Source organism: Megascapheus bottae, chromosome 16 (genome assembly GCF_031878675.1).
Source record: "Megascapheus bottae isolate mThoBot1 chromosome 16, mThoBot2.hap1, whole genome shotgun sequence".
In the NCBI taxonomy this organism is placed as follows: Eukaryota; Metazoa; Chordata; class Mammalia; order Rodentia; family Geomyidae; genus Megascapheus; species Megascapheus bottae.
The window spans coordinates 45,480,378-45,502,743 of record NC_143524.1 but is presented as its reverse complement, the minus strand read 5'-3'; the positions used below and the strand labels follow the sequence as shown (position 1 = coordinate 45,502,743).

Sequence of the window (22,366 nt, the reverse complement as noted above, 5' to 3'; positions counted from 1 at the left end):
CCTGTGGGTGACCCACGGCCAGCCCAGGGGCCCCTGGGATACCAGGGAGCATCACTCACTGGCTGTGCCCTCCCAACGAGCTGGCAAGGGACAAGACTTCCCTGGCCACCCAGCACACCTCCTGCTAGAGTCTGGATGCGCCTGCTCTCAGCCCTGTCCTCTTGCCCCTCCAAATTCTGTGTCACTGCTGGATTTTTGAGCTATAGGTAAATGTTCAGTTTTTTTTTAATTCCCAGAGTTCCAAAGATGATCTGGGACTATGGAAGCTCAGTTTAAGCTTCAGCAGTTGATAATGTTTATGGAAATTCTAGAGACAAAACAACACTAACCTTGGCCTTAATATTAATGAAATGGACTTGCTTCTGTTCAACTTTAAGTCATCTTCTAGAATCTTCTGTCAGGAGTGTGCCTGTGCTTCATTTCCTGTCGGTAGGCTTTGAACTGTGTATTGAGTAATAGATAGGCTGCTGGTGGCCGAGCCCAGGCCAGGAAGGGACTGAAGGAAGAAGGTGCTGTTCTTGCCCCAGGAAGGTCCTGGCACAGAGTCTGCTTCCTCTCTCCGGACTTGCACAGTCAATGGGGCAAAGCAACTGGCTAAGCTAACCAGGGAGGAAGGTCAGATGTAGTGGACTTAGTGTGACGTTTTGTTCCTGAGAAGCCGAGCTGTAAAGTGAGACATTGCTTCCTCCCTAAGTCACTCTCTTGCCGTGAGAAGCCAGTGTGCTCAACTTCCGGTTGGCGTTTCTGTGATGGAAGTGTGGGCTCAGAATGTGCCCTGCTAGGAATTGGCTAGCATCTTTGACCTCTTTGATAAATAAAAGCAAAGCTTGATGTACTCTGTGTTGTGTGTATGTGTGTATGTCTGTGTATGTGTGGCCAAAGTCCCCAGGATAGGCAAGTGCCACCTGGGCTGTGCTAGAATTGTAGGAATTAGTCAGGGAGTTGTGTAAAGACACCTGTCTCCCCCCGCCCCACCCAGTGCTTGTGAGGGAACCCAAAATGTCTACCAGAAATATTCTGTGGGTGTGTTGTTCAGTTGGCACACTATTTCCCCTGCCCTGGAAGCCCTTCTCATGCAGCATTCTGAGCTGCAGATGCCTCCTGGAGGCTCATGAGGTATGGAAGGTCCCCTGCCTCAGACATCCCTTCAAGCCCTTTTGGCTTGGAGAAGTACTCAGTACTCCTCCTCCAAGGATTCAGGCAGCCAACCATCTCTTTACATTATTTCCTTCGTTGTCACCTTGGGGCTGGTGGAAAAGTCTTTGCAAATGAATTGCCTGTGTGCACGGCAGGCCCTGGTTTAACCATACAAAGACTAGGAACGAAGTGTAGATGTGAAGGAGGAGAATGTGAATGCTGGAGAAGGAAGTCTTGGTGCAATGGTGCTTGTCTGGAGATCCCTAGAATTGTTCTGCTTGCTTGGGGCTACTTATTAGCCCATTATAACACTGACCAGAGAAGAAGTCTATCCAGAGAAACTACCCATGTGTGGTTGCTCCTCAAGCTGTGGTGTTAGTTACATGGGCTCATGTGGACCACATCTTTGATTTTTCTGTAAAAGAAATCTAGGCTTTGCAGATACAATGGATCAGGTTTACTGTGCCCAGGGGGATCAGCATTCTCATACTGGATGTCTTGTGCTGGCAACAGTGCTAGACTTGACACATAGCATAAAGAAATCTGTCTCAGCAACGGAGACAGACGCACATGATGTCACCACATGCAGTGTGCTATGACTGAACTGATTTGTATGTCCAAAGCCCCACAGGCTTTCTACCTACCTTGCAGGCCCAGGGGCTCCATTTCTTACACTGCTCTGCCTGAGACTTTCAATGATCTGTATAATGTCTTTCTCAAGCTGTTAGTGATCCCTTCTTTTTCACAGACTTTCTGCCATTCACTTTGACTCTTGAATGTGTTTCACTTCACTGGCAAGAAACTTCCTTTGATTTTTACTGTTTACAAATAAAACTCTGTCAGTCTCGTTCTGTTTCCCAAACCTACTGAACGAAACTGATCTTGGTTCCTCAAGCAGTGTTCAGTGTTGCCTTTCTGAAGGTGATCAAGCTTCCCATGCCTGTCCCTCATTCTGAACATTTCCCTGGGGTTCCCCATACTCTCCTGGCCATGAGGGCTGGGGCGGAGTCTTCCCAATTGTCTGCTTGGCCTGCCTGCTGGAATCCCACCAAAGCTGTGCACTGTTTTCCCGAGCTTTCAGTATACTCTGCCTGGGTTCCCACCCAGCCCCTGTAGCTGTGCCTCACTGAGCAGACAAAAAGTGTCTAATTCTGATTTTGTGGCCTAGGTTTTGTTGCATAACCACAGATTGTCTTTGTAATGTATAGCGCACACCTCTCTTGGTGCTATTTCATTCCTGCTGTTAGTAAGAGAATGATAACAACAACAAAATATTCATGTATAGCCAATTGATTGTGACGTGCTTGTGGTCTGTGCTTGCTCAGAAAACAAAACAACCCAACGGTTTTTCCAATATAAATAAATGCTAAAGACGAACACCACTTTCTTGATCTTATTTCCTTGGTGAGGCCCAGCTGAGTAGGTGAAGGAATCAACCTTTGGCTGTGCCCGGCGCTGGGCCTGGGCTTCTCCGTAATGCAACTTGACTCTTTTAGATTGCCTCTCAGATACTAATTGCAAGCAATCAGAGCTAAGTGTTGGGGAAAGGCGAAGATGGACCAGGAGATGCACTGACCAACAAGGTAGCGTAATGTTCTCATCCCATGTTACCCGACCAGTGATGGTTACCTTGCCGTGCTACGAGATTGAGCTCATCTCTCCCCTCCCTGTGGCTGGTGGTAGTCTGGCTTTTTCTCCATACAGAAGCAGCAAAGATACCTTCACTTGCTCCTTTGATCGGTGAGAGGCTCACTGGGTGGAATCTGGGGGCTAAAGTCATGCATGTCTGTCGTGGGGGGGGTGCTGAACCTGCCATGAGAGGCTCAGATATGGGTCAAGCAGGTGGGGGGTTGGGCGCTCTGCGGGTGCACAGGCTTCTCCCAGGGCACCTTGGAGGGTGGATGGCAGGATACAGAAGTACAGGCGAAGGCCTACAGGCAAACAGATCCAGGAATGGGGAGGAAAGGCACTGGGGGAGACCCCTGAGGCCAGAGCTGCTTGATTGTGTTGGAATCCTCCTAGTGAAGTCGGGGAGGCAGAAGTCTGTGCGCTTCGGTCTTTTCTACCATGTGTTGATTGGACACCTGTTGTGTGCCAGGCCCTGTGCTGGGCACAGGATGACTGAGACACCCTGCCCCTGATCTCAGAGGGCATAAAGGAGGAGTCCCTTTTAGCTGGTTCCTTGGATCAGGAAGGAGTTCAGCTGATGGGTAGATGTTGCCCAGGGGAACAGAACTGAACCCCCACCCCCGCCCCAACATGCAGCGCAGAGATGTGGAGGGGGTAGTTCACATGTGGGGTCAGGGCAAAAGCCAGAGAGTGGCAGCGCTGGATGGTAGAACGGCCTGGTGTCCCGCGGTGGCTGCTGACTGAGGTCTCCATTCCATCATCCCCATTACGCCATGCTCTGCATACCCTCCGTGCTTCTCACCCCACCATGCCGCGTCACAGGTCCACTCTTGTTCTAGGCTTGGAGCCTCAGGGCAGGACTTTTATTCTGTGGCTAGCCCTGGCTCCTGAGTTGTGGGAGGATCTGGGAAGGGGAAAGGCAATACTCAACAAAGAGTAATCACTTTTTAAAATATTTTTTTATTAAAGAATGTATTAACATTGACTTTTACATCATATTTCAAATGACATATTTAACAAACAAGTGTTCAAGAAGGGAATCTCTGTGTACAATCACTGGCACTTAGTTTTTAGAACATAATTAAAATTAGGCTAAGGGTTTGTATATCATAGGAGTAATCATTTTTTAAACTATATATTTGTTTTCCAGATGAATAGGAAATGTTCCATCTACCTGTCTATTTTTATATGAGGCAGAAATTCCTAAAACTGTTCAATAAGTAAATAAAGACATTAAACTCAACTAGCTTGCTTTTGATCAAGAAGACAGTAGAGAAACACAGATAGAAACATAAGCAGGTGGGAAGGAGACACTGAGAATAAGAAAATGAGAGAAAATAAGATAACTCATAGGGGTGAGAAGTAGACAACAGAACTGGAGCCAGGTGGCTCATACCATGAAGGAAGCTGAGATCTAGAGAGTCTCAGTTCAAATTCAGCTGAGACAGCAAAGTACTTGACACTCCATTCCCAAAAAAACAGCAAAAGCATGGCGGAGGCGTGGCTTAAATGGTAGAGCACCCGCTAAGTAAGTAAGTATGAGACAGGAGAGAGAGAAAAGAAAAGGGAAAGGAGAGAGGAAGGGAGGGAGGGAGAGAAAGTAGATATGTGAGATGGGACTGCTCCTTATAGATCTAGGCAGTGCAGCGTCCCACCTCTGAGCCTCCGTGTCCTCTGGAGATATGGAGATGTGGAATACTAAGCTCAGAAAAGCAGACTGGATGGCCTGGCATGATGGCGCAAGGAACCCGATGGTGGACACCAGAAACATTGCTTCCGGCCCTGCCCTTTCTAGTGCTTGAGAGCTCTGTGTTCACTTTGTTGCTTATAGATCGGCAGTTAACAACAAGATATTATATATGTAAGCGATGCTGGAGGCAAATACTCTTTAAAAAAAAAAGCCTTTCTAAAGAATTCCAGCTAGTGAATTACCTTGAGTCACAGACTGAAGAATGTTCTGACAGTGTCTACTTATTGCTTGCAAGCAAAGCATTTCTTTCTGTGAAAGCTGTGGGACAGGGGCTTGACCCCCTGTAACCAATGGGAAGGAGGTGGCGTGACTTGGAAGATGGAGGAAAGGTTGACGCCCCGGCCCCTACTCCACTTCCTGGGCTGCCTTTCTGCTCTCCTGAAAGAGGAGCCTGAAGTGAGTTAAGTTTCAGACAAGTGAAATCCTAAATGACTGCTATCCATCACCACCCCCCAGACCTCACAGAACCCTGCTCTCGCTGGGCTATCCAGGCTTGTTTCCAGTGGATTCTTCAAATCTTGAAACCCATGTACAAATGGAGGGAAAATAAGAATAGGATCAGGTTCTAGCCAACCATTGGCTCAAACATCTCAACTCACCTGGCCAATTATCTCAACCCCAAATTAACTAACTGGATAGCTAGGATTGATGATTATCTTTTTAAATTAGCTGTATAAGTAAAGACATTCCCACACAGAAATGTTTCTGCTTAAGAAACATACTTGGAACCAGGCGTCAGCCGGTGGCTTATGCCTGTAATTCTAGCTACTCAGAGGCTGAGATCTGATGATCACTGCTGAAGCTATCCCTGCCAGGAAAGTCTGTAGCATTCATCTCCCATTAACCATCAAAGAGCCCAAAATGAAGCTGTGACAAAGTAGTAGAATGACAGCCTTGAGCACAAAGCTCAGGGATAAGATGAAATTTTATTCCCGATACCCAGAGCGTAGGATCACTATCCATTTAGTGCTTTTGATTTTGAACAGTACAATTAAGCTGAAATCTGTCCCTGTCCTCACGTAAGCAATAACTTTTCCCCTGGCATTGTACGTGATGATCTCAACAAATGGCCTCAGACATCTTACCAGAGAATTTCAGATGCAGAGAGAAATCAATTCCTGCTACTGCTACGGGCTTAAGCTGCTGGAGGGAATCTGTACACTTGCAAATCTGACCATGTCACCCTTGCTTCAAACCATCTGGCTCCTCCCGGCCTGCAGAAGCTTGTTCTCAGTCTGCCATGCTGCTTCTCACCTTCATGCCTTCCCCACGCTCTCCTGCCTGCCCAGAATGCCCTTCTCCTGCCTCTCACCCAGCTAACTCATCCTTCAAGACTCCGCTCAGGAGACCGCTCCTCGAAGCCTTTCCCGCTCCTCCCAGGCTGGTAAGATGTCTCCCCCTGTGTGTGTCTTCATCATGGGATTTACCATATGTCCTGTGTCTCCTTTGGTACTATTATGCTTGCTCAGGGCAAGGACCAGTTCCTCTGTCTAGATCTATAGCTCTGTGTCCTGGCTCAATGTCTTCTGAAGGGTCGATTGAATGGTGAGTGAATGAGCAAATAATGAGCGAATGACCATATTCATCATAAGTCTCTGCATTCATCATGGTGCCTCCACAAGGTTTTATGCTGACTAATAACTGCCCCTCCTTTCCTAGGAATAGGGGGCTTGTGGCATATGTGTCACAGCACTGGCAGGGCCCAGTCAGCAGCTGATTTTATAGTAATAATAATACTAGGATCCATCATTCTCCAAATTTTCTGATTCCTAAGTTCAGGAAGAGTTGGACCAGCAAGATTGGCATATTGTCATGATCTGTTTATTTCTGGAATTTGGAGTAGAGAGGCTAAGAATTTGGTTATCAAGGAGTTTCTGTCTCGGTTTCCCTGACTTGTCGGGCTAATGGAGGAGTCCATGAATCCTTTGTGAACTGGAAAGAGGAACACCATATCAATAACTCCCCTCCTGAAGAGCTGTGCTGACCAGTTCCTATTCTCTTACCTCCCTTCATCCCAAGCCCTGTAGGTTAGAGCTATTCCCCCTCTGCCACACAAAAGCTTGAGAGTCAGGTCACCTAGACTCGCCTCTCATTGACGCTTCCTCCCCTAGCCCTACATCTGCTCCTCCTCCCTAGACCCTTCCTCTCAGTACACCCTATAAATCATCCAGTACTGATTCCGATTTTGCAATTACACATTCATTTGAACAGATCTCCTCTGGACACAGGAAACCAATTTTAATTTATTGCTTGAAATCCCGTCCTTTGCTTTAAATTGGTTGGGGTGGGAGTTGGAGGAAGATGGAAGAGAAAGCAAAAAAGTATTTACAAATTCCCAGGAGCCAGGGTTAGATCAGAACTAAGCCATTTCTGTCTGTAGCCTTAGTCCAGTGCTTTATTTTTATTTTTTTAAGTCATTAGCAGATTCTGGCAGCCCCTTGAGACATGCAGTCTTATCCTTGACTTTGCCTTCCTGGTGTTAACAGAACCAAAGAGGCTTTTTAACAATCTTTCTTAGGCAACTGGGAATTTATTTAGTCTTTCTTAGCAGGTCAAATTTACAAAAGGTATTTACTAAATTTAGCCCTACATAAAACATGGCCTTCAGTTCTCATGATGGATCAGCATGAGGTTATAAATTATAAATGTATAATTTATATAAACTATATGTATTTGTACATACATAAATTAAAGGACAGAAAACAGAGCCCCTTACCCCCAGTCATCTAACACAACCCTTGCCTTGAACTTTGGAAGGACAAATTCAAATTGTCTCAGTTTGTTCATTCCCTTATAAACATTTATTTGGCCTTTACTTATTTGGACTCATTTCATCCTCATAGTAAGGATAGAATCTGTAGGCATAGCTCCCTTTGCAGATCAAGAAATAAAACACAGTGAGTACATAATAAAGTCACACAACTTACAAGCGATGAGACAGAATTAGAAGCTACTGGATAACTCTGAAACTCATCCTTTGTCCTGTTCTGGGCCATGGCTGGAATTCCATCCTGTTCCTCCAGAAACAACAATCTCCTTCTACAGAGTATGAGTTACGGGGTGTGTTGGTACATGCCTATAAACTCAGCACCTCAGGAAGTTCAAGGGCAGCCTGGGCTATAAAATGAGTTTGAGTCCAGCCTAGGTGACGTAGAAAGACCTTGTCCTCCCTCTCCAAAAAAAAAAAATCATCACACAGGACATGTTGTCGAGGCATGGTTCATCACCCCATCTCCATCTAGAAGCAAGCCTTGTGGTGGCAACATCCCCCTAGCCCTGGTCCCCACTGCTGTTCCGCGGTGATGAGCCACAGTGGTGACTCTCACCCTGGGCTGGAGGACCGACTGCAGCCTCACAGGTAGGGCTGGCCAGTGCGGATGGAGCTGGGCACTTGGTTGGGGAAGTTGCTATTTGCTGGGACTATCTTCTCTGCCAGGGTCTGTTGAATAGTAGAGGTAAATCCGGGGCTTTGTGTGATAGATTCAGGATGAGCTAAGGGGAAGGACTAGCCACACACACAGCCTTGGTGGGGGGTGGGGGGGTTCTGACCCAGAAGGCCATACCTCTCGGGGTCATCAGCTGGGAGCTCTGAGCTGAGCTCTGCTGAACCCATGGATGCCTGTGTTTATAAAGAACGGGCTCCTCTAGGAGGGTCCTGACATGGCTACACACTGTCCAGGGGACCTTGAGTAACTTACACCCCCTCTCTGAACTGGTCTCCAACTCTGCAGGGCTGATCCATTGTGAGAATGGGAGGCCATGTTGTTTGTAGGGCTCAGGCAGTTAAGAATAGTAACGTGTCTCCTATGAGTGGGGTGGTTAGGACTCCATCTTGTGTGACTTCTTTTTCACATGTTCCGTTTAGAATGTTTTGCCTTCTACTATGTGCAAACCTGTCTATGCTATAGTTTTCTAGTTCTCTACTGTGTTCAATGGCCTGGCCCTCAGCAATGATTTATGGTGTGTTTTGTGGAAGAGAAGAAAGAGGAAACAAAGGGAAAGAGGGGAAGGGCAAAAAGGAGGGGAAGGAGAGAAGCAGATAAAGAGTCCAGTCTAGAAGCATCTGGAAAGCAATTGGTAGCTGATCCAAGGGAATCAGCAGCTACAAAGGTGGGGTCATGGTAGTTTCACAAAGGAAGCTGCTCAAGAAAGAGCTGACTCTTAGCTCTTAGTTCTGTAGCCGTTGCCTTCCCGGTAATCAACAACCAACACCAGGCTAGATTCTGTGACACAAAGATGAACAAATCACACCTCCATAGTCTAGCAGGAAAGACAGATAATTACCAAACAACATGGTAATTACTGAAACCGAGGCGCCATAGATCTTTCTTGAGAATAATGAGCCTTCTTAAAGATGATTTCGCTGGCAATCTCCCTCAGGTAGCATATTTCCCGCCTCTGGGTGAGGACTTTGTTTGTGTCTGAGAAATATAGGCCCACTGAGACAGACAGACAGGACAAAGCTGTAATAGCCTGTCTGCTACCCACGCCTTGGTAGGAACCTAGTGGAACCTTGGGCTTTTTGAGCCAGACACCCCTTTTCTCCTCCCACAGGGGTGTTAGTAAACCAGGATGTTGGCCCTAGTCTGGCTCTCATTAGCTGTGTGGCTGTAGGATAGCCCTTTGGCTACTCTGATCTAATCACTAAGCCCCTCTCTGGGGCTACTGTTTACTAAACCTGACCTGTCAGTAAACCTATCCAAGGGGTCACTCTGTGCTCATTCTCATTCATGAATCCTTCTTTTATAGATAAGAAATAGAAGCTTGGAGACTGGCATGCTCTGACACTATCCCACGATTGGGAAGGAGTTAGCTCAGCATTTGAATTCAAGTTAGTCAGGCACTATATCCTTCAGGAGGCTACTCTTTGTATTCTGTGAGACAGTGTGTGTTAAGGCATCTTGCAGTGAGCCTGGCATATCATTATTGCTGAAATAATAAGGGTTTCTTTCTTATTCTGGGCTTTTGAATCCTGCGAAAAGCCAGAAATTCAAGGACAGAGTCCTAAGAAGCAGAGAGAGTATTGCCCCAACTCTGGGCTGTTTTCCAGTGGTACAATGGGGACAATCAAGGAAGACATAGGAACATGGTGGGCAGAAACTGGTACAGGTCCATGAAGAGAAGCCCTTTCCCCTCTAGGCAAGGCAGGGCTCCATAGTTCTGCTTCCAGACCCTGTGAAGAACAGATCCAGTGCTATGTGAGCTTGAGAGGCACAGACATCTCCATGGAAATGAGACATGGCAGAAAATGAAGTGTCTCAGACTTAGAATGTTTCGTGTAATCTTTTGAGGATGTTGGGAGTTTTGGTTTTGTGTGTGTGCTGGTCAAGGAGCTTAAAACTCTGGGCTTGGGCACTATCTCTGAGATTTTTTGCGCAAGGCTACTGCTCTACCACTTGAGCCACAGCTCTATTTTTGACTTTTTTTTTTTTTAACTTCTGGCTTTTTTGTTTTTGTTTTTGGTCGGTCACAGGGCTTGAACGCTGCTCTTGGGTGCTGTCCCTGAGCTGTTCCACTCAAGGCTAGCACTCTACCACAATACCAGTCCCCATTTTGGGGTGGTTAATTGGAGATAAGAATCTCCTAGACTTTCATGCCCAGGCCTGGCTTTGAACTGTGATCCTCAGACGTCAGCCTCCTGAGTAGCTAGGATTACAGGCGTGAGCCACCAGCCCCTGGTTTGCTTTCTGGAAGATTCTGATCTCAGTGTGAAGATAGATGTGATGATAGATGAACAGGGGACATCAGACAGGAAGCTGTGACTGTGATCTGCAGAGAGGATGGCACAGCGGGTGGCAGGGGATAGGAGGGAGGGACAGAAGTAGGAATCTTCCAGAGAGAAACATTAGGCACTGAGATTGATGGGAACCGATGGTGGGGGTGACGTTTCACAGAGAGAAGAGATGCAGGACTCTGGGTTTCTGTCTGCAGACATGGCATAAAGGTAGAGCCAGGTTTGGGCAACAGTAATCAAATCTTTCTGCTTGGCCCTCTGTTCTAGATACTGTATTCTTTGTTCCAGATACAGTGCTAGGGTGGTAGAGCTCTAGGCAAGTTGCACGGCCTCTGTCCTCAGTGAGGTCGTGGTGGTACAGGAGACAGATGAACAGTTGATTCATTAGGCTTGTGAATGTGGCTGTAATCTAGAGGCAGGTGGGAAGGGAAATATCAGGGTCCAGCCCAGCCTTCAAGGTCATGTGGGCTGGACAGGGAAGAGTGGACAGAGGAGGGTGACTCAGGAAGCAAGAGCAGCAGACACAAAGCAGCGTTCAAGGTTGTAAGCAGCAGGAGGGCATTGGGCACAGGAGGAAAGGTGGCAGAAGGCCCACCTTCCTCCAGAGGAGACAAACCATTGTCATTTATTACAGGGATGGATGGATTTGTGGCACACACCCATCTGTGTACTTTACCGAGAGGTACCACTCTCATCCTCTGTCCCATTTTACAGACAAGGAAACTGGGGTCTGTGTGGTTGAGCAATTGCCTGAAAAGAAGCAGTACAGAGGCCAGGATAAGCCCAGCTGTTCTTTCCTGATTCTAAGAGGTTGGCACTGTCGGCTCTCTGGACTGGAGGTAGAGGGCTATCTTGAGGAGAGCCACAGCTGGCCCAGGCCCCAGGTCTAGTTGTACAGGTTGTTCATACCCAAGGACAGCTGCTCTGTAGTGGTGATAGATCAACCCACTTCCCACAGCCCAGCCTCAGGCTCAGCTTCCACCAAAGGGGCTTTGTCTCACTTGCACAGCGCTGTGAGCACTGGCAAGGAGATGGCGGCCATTAGAGACCGTGGAGCCAGCTGGTGGCTCATAGGTGGTCATAAAAGTCTCCCTAGTGTTTATATAATTTGCTATCTTCAAGTTATAAATGTCATTTAACAGATAGATGACTTTCCTAGAACTGCCTAGGGAGAAGTCCTGGGCAAGCTGCCTCTGATCAGCCCGGGTGGAGCCTACCACCTTCTTCCTAAATGAGTCATGCAGACAGGCTGGGGCAAAGTACTACCAAGAGTGCCAGCCATTTGTAAGTGTTGGCACTCACCAGAATTTTGATGGCACGATGAAGCAGAATTTTAATTTTGCCTTTCCCGGCATGAATAAAATTTTGATTTTTGCCATTTGGGCTATTCATCTAAAAGTATTGTTTACCTTTGAATGGACCAACAAGGTGACTTGGTGTGTGGAAAATGCTTTTATCTCCAGATTTTACTTATAAGAGACAAAGATGTCATTTGAATCATAAATGATATATCCTAGAAGGATTTTATTTTTTTTCTAGCAAGATAAACATGGCTTATAATAAGGAAATATTTATATCAAACACACATTTGCCATGACATGTGCTGTTCTTAAAGATTTTAACGAGTTATTGAGCCAGCACTGATGGTTCATGCCTGTAGTCCTAGATACTCAGAAATCTTAGATCGAAATGATTATGGTTCAAAGCCAGCGTGCACAGAAAAGTCTACCAGAGACACCAGCAAAAATTGCCAGACTGGAAAGCTATGTGTCAGTGCTGCGGCTAACTTCCTAGCTACTCAGAAGGCTGAGATTTGAGGATTGAGATTCAAAGCCAGCCCAGGAGACAAATCCTTGACTTTTATCTCCAATTAACCAGCAAAAAGCCAGGGTGGAGGTCTGACTCAAGTGGTAGAACACCAGCCTAGCAAGCACAAGGACCTGAGCCCAAACCTCAGTAACACACACACACACACACACACACACACACACACACACACACATTCTATGAACACCAAAACAAATGTCTACTGATCAGCAAGTCCTTGAGCAAGCTCTGCAGTGTTGCCTGGGACTAAATTTCCTAGGTAATGAGCAGATCCGTCCAGTTTTCCATGATTGGTCATAGAGACACGTACAGATCAATCCTTCTGCATTCAATATAGGTGGAATATTTAACATTACCCATGAAGAAATGCTAAGATTAATGTTTTTGGCTATGCTGAGATTTGGACTCAGAACCTCATGCTTGCTACATCACTTGACCTACACTCAGCTTTTTTTTGTTTTTGCCAGTTATTTTTCAGGTAGAGTTTTTCCATTTTATCCAGGGCTGGCTTCAAATCACACTCTTCTTACCCATGGCCCCTGGATAGCTAGAGGAACAGATCCATGCCATCATATACCCAACTTATTTTTTGAGATGCAATCCAACTTTTTGCCTAGGCTAGCCTCAAGCCACACGTTTTAAATAGTTTTGATGCTTTGTAATTTCAGCACACATGAAACCTTGGGTTCAATTCATCAGTACCACATAAAAAGAAAAAGCCAGAAGTAGTCCTGTGGCTCAAGTGGTAGAATGGTAGCCTTGAGCAAAAGAAGATCAGGGACGGTGCCTAGGCCCTGAGAGTTCAAGCCTCAAGACTGGCAAAAAATAAAATAAAATGAAATAAATTATTTCCATAACATATTATATATTAGAATCACAGGCTTATGTCACCATGATAGTCTAATATGCCAAACTAGCTTAAATATTATACATATTTTTGAACTAAATCACAGATTGGAGGGAATTGAGTTAACTCATCTTAATTCTGAACTATCTCACGATTGCACATTTACACCAAAAAAAAAAACAAACCTTGCTAGCCAAATAAATACCAGGTTATTTATCCATGAAAACTTTAAATGAACTCACAGTTGACTGAAAGTGTACAATGCAGAGAAATTTGGGTTGTGACATGGAAGCCAAAGGCCCAGCCATCCCCGGAAACAGTAGTGTGACCCCAGGCTGCAGAGCTGGCCGTGTTTATGATCTCTCTCTGCCAGCAGGGGGCGCCAGTAACTGGCTGATGAAGTGGTTCTGCAGCCTAAGTCCCTGAAATCAGGGTATTCCCCAGCTCACTGTCTTTCAGCCCTTCTGAGCCTTATAGAGCTATCAGGATGACCCTGTCCTGGTGATCTCAGGGCCTGAGATGACATGTCTAATGTATTTCCTTCTTGATTCAATTCTGAATTTGATTTTCACCTTTCCTCTCTTGTTAAATACCATGTCTGGATCCCACCTACTTCTCAGAACCTTGCCTTGCTCTCTTTCCAACTCTAAGATCTTATTTCTGACAGCTGGTCCTCTCTTGCCTAGATAGGGGTGCTCTTCATGGTGCACAGGCTCGGGCCACCCTGCCCTCTCCACCTCTGTGATGCAGGGACTGTGACCACAGAGGAGGACAGGTCCTCATGCCACTGTGCACTCTGCTGATGCATCTGTCCTTGGGAAGCTCAAGATGCCAAATGCAACAAAAGGCTTCTACGTCAGGATTCTATAGCAGACTAAAAATAATCCGAGTAGAGGCCAGTTGCCGGTGGCTCACGCCTGTAATCCTAGCTACTCAGTAAGCTGAAATCTGAAGATCATGGTTCAGAGTCAGCCCAGATAGGAAAGTTCATGAGACTCTTATCTTCAATTAACCACCAAAAAGAAACTGGAAGTGGAGCTGCAGTTCAAGTGGTAGAGCATTAGCCTTAAGCAAAATAAAGTTCAGAGATAATACCCAGGCCCTGGCACCAAAGGGGAAAAAAGTAATAATCCAAGTAGGTATAATTTTACTTCTAAGTAAATAAAAGTATTATGTCAATACCACTTATTCCTACCAATGCCTATTTATTCATACATGTTCTATATACCTTCCCTCTAGTTCTGTAATCATAAATTTCTTTTTTACAGTCCTGGAATTTGAACTCAGGGAAGATGCTCTACCATTTGAATTGCACACCCCAGCCCTTCTTTTGCCTTAGTTATTTTTTCAGATTAGGCTTCATGTTTTTGCCCAAGGTGATCAACCTACCTTTGTCTCTTGTTAGCTTCTAGCACATACATGTACTGTGCCACCACATGCAGCCTTCTGGTTGAGAGGCAGTCTTATGAAACAGATTGTTGCCCTGGATGGCCTGAGACCATGAGATTCCCAACATCGAATGCCCTAGAAACTAGGATCAGAGGCATGAGTCACTGTACTTGGCTCTGGTCATTCTAAATCTCTAAGTAACTATCATCATATCTGATTAGTAGATGACAAGCTTGAGTTCCAGAGAAGTTAAACCACAATGAGTTTAGAAAGTGTCCACAGGTAGAATTTTCAGTGGAACAGCTTTAGGAAGCAGGAAAGGGCTGAGAGCATGGCTAGGTGATAGACTTACCAAGGCATGTCTTAAGGCCCTAGGTTCCATTCCTAGCACTGCCAAAAAGAAAAAGAAGCAGCCTGAAAACACAAAGTCTGAAAGGGACTGTTAAAATGCTAAAGTAATTCCAACCTTACAGACTTGTATCAGGTAGCATCACCAACATGTGGGCTATGTGATTTTGTACTGAGTACCTACGGGGGTATCAGGTACTCTAGAGAAGCAGAAAGCTCTAGTCCCTCCCCAGCCCCATCTTTGGCTTTCTTCATCTGTCAATCAGGGGTAGTACAATCCTTCCCATGTGCTCCACTGGGCTACTTAATGAGCTGTGGAGAAAACTGAATTCAGAATGTGCCTAGGTGTGCAAGAGCTTGTGATGCTGGCTGAGCACTTCCACCCTCCTGTGTGACGACTCAGCCTGGCCTTGGAGGAAGGACGGTGCCCGTTAGACCACACTGGCCCAGTCTGGACAGTGTTTGCACAGATTCTCTGCTCTTGGGGTGTTCCAGTAGCTAGTGTTGGTGGCTGTAGCAAGGCAGACCTGGAGGATTCTGGTGAGAGGCCTGGGCTCCTGATTGTAATAAATAAGCTCACAAGCCTTGGATCAAGTAAGGGGGAGGGTCTGAGGAGAAGTTGGAGAAACAGAAGTGGGGATGGAGAGTCGGGACCAGGGCCTGGATACCTGCTAGGGTGTTCCAGCCAGTTGCATACCAAAGGAGAGTAGTAGGGTGGCATAGGCAATATACTGTCTAGAAGAATTTAAAAGACAATATTGAAAGTGGTCGTGTGTGTGTGTGTGTGTGTGTGTGTGTGTGTGTGTGTGTGTGTGTATGTATGTATCCTGAACCCAGGATCTAGAGATTGTCCATTAGCATTTTTTTCTCAAGGTTGGCATTCTACCACTTGAACCACACCTCTGCCTTTGGATTTTTGCTAGTTAATTGGAAAAAAGAGTTTCATAGACTTTTCTGCCTTTACTGTTTTCAAACCATGATCCTTAGATCTGAGCCTCCTGAGTAAGTAAGATTACAAAGATGAGCCACTGTCACTTGGCTGGAATCTGTTCTTTATAATTTTGTGTTAATTGTTCTATACAATATTAGTAAGAAAATACTTTTCCTCTTGAAGGAGAGGAACAAGACCATTTCTACCACTCTGTCTTTCCACCACCACTCCCTTAGGAATGGGGACCAGGAGAGAAAGGAAGGCCCTGAAAACAAGATTGGTCTGGAGAGTGGTTTGAGTGGATAGCTATGGTAGAACCCCAAGATGGATGCAGCCATGCTCAAGGAAGAGGTCCTGGCCTGGATGGAATATGGGCTGAATGGGCTCTGGTGCCAGGCTCACTGGGTAACATCGAGTCTAGAGTCAATGCTATGTTGCCTGAGTGCCGCGTGCACATTATAATCAATTGGCAAACACATTGAATAGCAGAGTCCTGAGCCCACCTCGCCTCCGCCCCTGTTCTGTGCTCACCCAGGAATCAGATTCCTTCCTGACTCCAGCAGAGCCTCCCTGCCCCGGGTCTGCCAGGCCCCGGCTCTTCAGGACTCTGTGCTCTGCCCTATCCCTAGCCAGAGCTCTGCCCTCACTGTGACCACCTCTCTCTCCTTTGCAGGAGCCCTGTCCCACCTGCCAGTGATTCTCGTAAGAATCAAGGTCCTGTAGCCACAGAGCCAGACAAGGATCAAGGCCCTGTGGTCCCAGGGCTTCTGAAAGGTCAAAGTCCTATGGTCCAAGAACCTCTGAAGGATCAAGGTGCTGTGATCTCCAGGCCTCCAGAGGACCAAGGTCCTGTGGTCCCTGGGTCTCCAATGGATCAAGGTGCTGTAGTCCCAGGGCGCCTAAAGGATCTAGGTCCCCTGGCCCCAGTGCCAGTCAAAGATCAAGATCACATGGGCCTTAAGCCTTTAAAGAACGAAGGTTCTGCCATCTCAGCACCAGCCAAGGACCAAGGGCCCTTAGTCTCAGAGCCTCTAAAGACTCAAATTCCTATGATCCCAGCAAGAATTAAGGATCCAGATTCTGTGGGACCAGCAACTCTGAAAGATCAAGGTCCTGTGGCTCCTGAGCCTGGAAAGAATCAAGGTCCTCCAGTCCCAGCACCTGGTAAGGATCAAGGTCCTATAAGCCCAGAGCGTCGGGAGGATCAGAGCATCCTGGTCATGGCACCTCTAAAGCATCAAGGTCCTGTGGTCTCTGAACCTATGAAGACTCAAGACTTGATAGTCCAGGAGCCAATCAAGAATCAAGATGTAGTGGCTTCTGAGCATCTGAAGGGATGTGATTCTGTGCTAAAGAATCAAAGTCCTGTGGTCTCTGAGTCTGTGAAGATCCAAGACCCTGTTGTCCCAGCACTAGTTAAGGATCAAAGTCCCATGGTCCCAGAGTCTCCAAAGAAAAAAGCTCCTCTAATCTCTGAGCCTAGGAAGAACCAAGTTCCTATCATCCCAGTGCCTCTGAAGGACCCAGATCCTCTGGTATCAGCACCAGCAAAGGACCAAGGTCCTGTGGTCCCTGACCCTCTGAAGACTCAAGGTCCCAGGGCCCCTCAACTGCCCACTGTCTCACCTCCACCCCCTGTCATGATCCCCACTGTCCCCCATGCTGAATATATTGAGGGGTCCCCTTGATATCCCCCACACACATACTTGACTTGCCACTGAAGTAGCTCCCTCCCATGGGGGCGGGGGCAAAGTCACAAATATTTAACCTGCATGAAACCAAAGCCGTGCTGTATCGTGCTGCTGGAGTCCAATAAAAAGTGGTCCCTTGGCTTAGCAGTGTCTCTGTGTGGTTCTGTGGGGGACGGACATGTATGTGTGGGCATACTACACCTTCTCCAGGGAGTGCAGGACACGCCCTGTGCTCATCTGCCAGGGCCAGCAGAGTCTAAGAAATGCCTGTTCCTGTGATTGGTCTCGATGAGAAGGAAGCCGGAAGGGGACAGCGGGAGGACAAGGTCAGGGTGGCTGCAAAAGGAGGCAGAGGATGCAAGGGCAAAGCCTGGGCCAGGTACCAAACTCCTGCAGCCTGAGCCTTGGGTGGGTCAGAGTTGAAGCCTGTGGATGAGAAAGAAGCAAAGGCCCAGTCAGCCCTCGGAATTCTGGGTGACAGATGTGTACCAAAGACAAAGTCTTAAAAGTCATCCAGGACTCGTCTTTCTTCATTGTCAGTCAAACCTAAGTTCTGTTATTCTCTCATTCAGTATCCAAGACAGCTCAAAGAGGGACTTTTTAAGGATACCTTGAGCTGAGAGTTTTGTTTTGTTTTGTCAGAGTCAGAGTCCTATCCCAGCTCAGGCTGGCTTAGAACTTATGGTCTTCCTGCTTGAGCCTCCTAAGAGAAGACTGAGTCGGCATGTACTCCTATCCTTAGCCAAATAAGATTTTTTTTGACTAGTCATGGGGCTTGAATACAGTACCTGGGCTCTGTCCCTGAGCTCTGTTTGTTTAAAGCTAGTGTTCTACTACTTTGAACCATAGTTCAACTTCTGGTTTTTAGGTGATAAATTGAAGATGAGTCTCACAGACTTTGTTGGCCAGCTGGCTTCAAACCTTCAAACTGTTTTCCTCAGATCTCAGCCTTTGTATGTGTGTGGGTCATAAAGCTTGAACTCAGCCTGGGCGCTGTCCCTGAGCTCTTCAGCTCAAAGCTACTGCCCTGCCCCTGGGCTTGGGCGCTGTTTCTGAGCTCTTTAGCTCAAGGTTACAGCCCTACCCTTGAGTCAAACCCTACTTCCCATTTTCTAGAGGTTAGTTGGAGATAAGAGTCTCAGATCCTTTGGTGCTAGGGCTGGCTTTGAACCTTAATCCTCAGATCTGAGCCTCCTGAGTAGCTAGGATTACAGGTGTAAGCCACTGTGCCTGGCTTTTGCAAAAATTTTTATACACAAAATTAAAATTAAGAAGAGTCCCCTGTTCATTTATACATGCCATATTTTGTCTTAACACCTACTTTATGTCAGAACTGAAGTAAAGAATCCCAGTCTTAAAATGGGAGTGGGAAGAAACACTAGGGCATATAGAAGCTTGGCTTCGAGGGGACAGTGGAGAAGGGACACCTGGTGGTGGCAGCCAGAAAGGCTTCCTAGAGAAAATGACAGTGGTGGTCTGACAGGGTGGATGCCAATCAGATCAGACACAGACAATCAGGTGGTAGAGGGCCAAAGTCAGCCTTCTTCTGAAAGTCCTTGGATGACGAGCATCTAGCTTGCATAAGAAGCTGACCAAGGGTGGGGGGAGGCAAATGGGGACAAAAACATGAGAAGGGGTATCAATGTGTGTGAAGTAATGCACCTTCTATCTGGCGAATATAACTGTAACCCCTCTATTGATTACAATTTTAAAATATATGGGGAAAAAAAAAGAAGTTGACCAAGAGTTCTTTGGAACCGATTAGAGGTGACTGGGTTTTGTAAGACCAGGACATGGGGACAGAGCAGTCAATCCTGAGCTGACCACCTGCACAAACTGTGGCCAGCTGCATCCAGGGAGGAGAAGCCTGGACCTCTGTCAGCAGGCCTAAAGCTCAAGCCTGAGCTGTCAAAGGCAGTATGGGCCTCGAGGCCATGTGAGAGCCTCCTTGTTTTTCTCTCTCTCTCTCCTTGTTCTGGAGCTGGAATTTGAACAGGGGTCTGGGTACTGCTCCTGAGCAGTTTTTCCTCAAGGCTAGCACTCTACCACTAGAATCACAACACTACTTCTGGCTTTTGGTAGTTAATTGGTACTAAGAGTCTGATTTTCCCGACCAGGTTGTCTTTGAAGCTCAGCTCTCACACCTCAACCTCTTGAACAGCTAGGAGTATAGGCCAGTGCCTGAGCACAGCATCCTATCTATCTATCTATCTATCTATCTATCTATCTATCTATCTATCTATCTTTTTTTATTTATTTATGTCAGTCATGGGGCTTGAAGTCTGGGCCTGGGTGCTGTCCCTGAGCTCTTTAGCTCAAAGCTAGTACTTTACCACTTTGAGCTACAGTACCACTTCCAGTTTTCTGGTGGTTAATTGAAGATAAGAGCCTCACAGTGTTTCCTGCCTGGGCTGGATTGGCACTGCAATCCTCAGATCTCAGCCTTAGGGGTAGTTAGGATTACAGGCCAGTGCCTGGGTACAGCATCCCCCCCTTTTTTTTCTTGCCAGTCTGGGCTTGAGCTCAGGGTCTGAGCAATGTCCTTGAACTTTCTCAAGGCTAGAGCTCTACCACTTGAGCCTCATCACCACTTCCGGCTTTTTTCTATGTATGTGGTACCAAGGAATTGAACCTGGATCTTCGTGCATGCTAGGTAAGCACTCTACCACTAGGCTAAACTCCTGGCCCCAGTAGCATCCCTTTAAAGCAGAGAATGAAGGCCTTTTGAAGGAGGCCAGGGCTCAGCGCCTCGCATCCTGGCAAGTAAAGGCAGAAAATGGGTTCCCAGGCACTCTGCAGAACCCACTATCTCTGGTCCTGCGTGGGGTCTGAGAGCCCTCAGTGCAGCAAGAGAGGGGACCTGACTGGGCTGCAGGCTTGGGCGCCCCTCTCCAGCCCCAGGCGTGCACAGAGGATGGCAGGATGCTGGAGGATAGAAGCAGAAGCTCCCTGCCATTGGTCCAGGGGAAAAATCCAATCAGCTGAGATGAGGGTGGGTGACCAGCCAATCAGAGGAGACACATCCCAACCCCAAGCTGCTGGGACATCCTGTCCACTCTTCTCCAGTGGTTAGCCATGGGCATCAGGACCAACAGCCATCTGCCCATGTACACATCCTCAGGTCCCCAATTTGTCCCTGCCTTGCAAGTCCCTGGGTCTCCATGGGCCTGTGCTTCCACCCCACTCCTTGTGCACCTGCCCTCAGGGACAAGGAAAGGAAGCATCCCAGACACAAGTGCGAGGGGGGAAAAAAAAACACCTTAGAATTAGGAGGCACAGAGCATCCTCTTCCTCAAGTGTGTGGTGGTGAGGGCTGAAGCCATCTGAAGGCCAGGCTGCAATTTTATTCCTTTATTCCCTCCCACAAAGACCTCCACTCAACACACCTGGAGCCCCATGACTAAACAGCTGTGGTCTCCTGCAGAGATGGAGAGAAGGCGTGTGGATAGGAGGCTGGGACAGGACACTTTCAGAGTCTTTCTTGCAAAGTGTATGGATCAAGGATAAGAAGGGGGTGGGTGACATACCATGGCTGACCTAGTTCTCACCCAGAAACCTGGAAATCCTTTTCAGCACCAACATCCTCCCCTTCCAATCCATCAATCACTGAGATCTGTTTATTTTACCAGCTAAAGAAGCAGTGAATCGGCTCAGGGTCTCCATGGCAACGCCCTCCTCCCCCACACACAGCAGAGTGCCATTCTGGATCACTGCATGGCCTTCCAGGTGAAAGAAATACCACCTTTGCTTTGTGCTTTTGTGACAAGAGATGAAGGCCTGCCTTAGAAGTCTGAGAAGTCTGCCCCGTCGTTGGATCCCACAACTTTTCTATCTAGCTATTGATAGATTAGCGTTTCCCAGAGACACCTGTGGTTCAACCATGCCAATTACCAATAAAAGGGTAGCAGTCTTGGATGTGGCTTGTCTTCTGCTCCACTGGGATCCCATCCTTCCATGGAAATCATGCAGCTTGTTTCCATGGCAGAGAACCTGCCTCCTGAGCCTGCAGAGAACAAGCGCTGCATTGTGTTTCAAAGATGTATTTCTGATACCTTGGTGATGGGAATGTCTTTCAGGCCCTGGAGGACAAAGATAGGAAGCCAGGCATGGTGGTATGTGCCTGCAGTCCCATCTAGGTGGCAAAGAAGAGCATAGCCTAAGGCTGGACTGAGCAAAAAAAAAAAAAAAAAAATCTGAAAAACAAAGCAAAAAGGGCTGGGGGTGTGACTGACATGGTAGAACATGTGTGTTTAAGCCTAGTACCACCAAAATTTAAAAAAAAGAAAGAGAAAGAATGGTAGGGATGTGGAATTTAGCCAGTGGCTGGGACCCCCAGACCCAAAGAAGCCCACATGAAGCACGTGGACAGAGAGGCCCAGAATCCTAGCAGTCCCCACCTCCAATGTCCAGTGATGTCTGAGCAAACCTAGATAAGGTCAGTTCAAGAATGACTCAAACCTTGAGTCAAACCCTACAACTCTGAAGAATAAATTGTCATAAGCTGCTAATCATGTAGTGGCTCGTCACTCTGCAACAAACAGGGTAAGGTCCAGGGCAAGGTCATCGTAAGACCTTGAGGTCAAGTGGAAGCTACAAATCAGGCAAAAATAGAGCAACTATTCCCACTGACAGGAGTTCCAACAGAGTTAGGGCCAAGGGGGCACACTAAATCATTTCACTCTCCCATATGTCTCCTCTCATTCTCACTGAGATCGGCACCTTAAATTTCCCTAGAAACCTAGCCATGCTGTGAGTACAAATGATAAATGGACAATGGGATCTGGTGACTGCAGTATTAAACTCCTGTCCTGGAATGGGGCTTAGCACTTGCCTTCTGTTTCATTTCCTGTGTGAAGTATAACCTTTGATTCCACCAGTGGTGAATGAACTGAATGAGCTGGGTGCTCATTAGCTGCGTGCTGATGGACCACATCTGTAATCCTAGCTACTCAGGAGGCTGAGATTTGAGGAAATAATTCCAAGTCAGCCCACACAGGAAAGTCCATGAGAATCCTATTTCCAATTCACTATTCAAAAAGCCAGAAGCAGGGGCCAGGAGTTTGGCCTAGTGGTTAAAGTGCTT

The 22,366-nt window shown here is 47.0% G+C and overlaps 1 protein-coding gene across 1 annotated transcript in view; it reads left to right on the top strand.

Annotated features, from left to right (window-relative positions):
* Map6 (microtubule associated protein 6) overlaps positions 1-17,427 on the top strand; it is a 57,582-nt gene extending 40,155 nt beyond the window's left edge. Inside the window, exon 4 of the mRNA XM_090348438.1 lies at positions 16,266-17,427. Within this exon, the coding sequence (XP_090204564.1) occupies positions 16,266-17,280 (1,015 nt within the window). The 3' untranslated portion in view covers positions 17,281-17,427. The remainder of the gene's footprint in view (positions 1-16,265) is intronic.
* Positions 17,428-22,366: the final 4,939 nt, after the last annotated feature.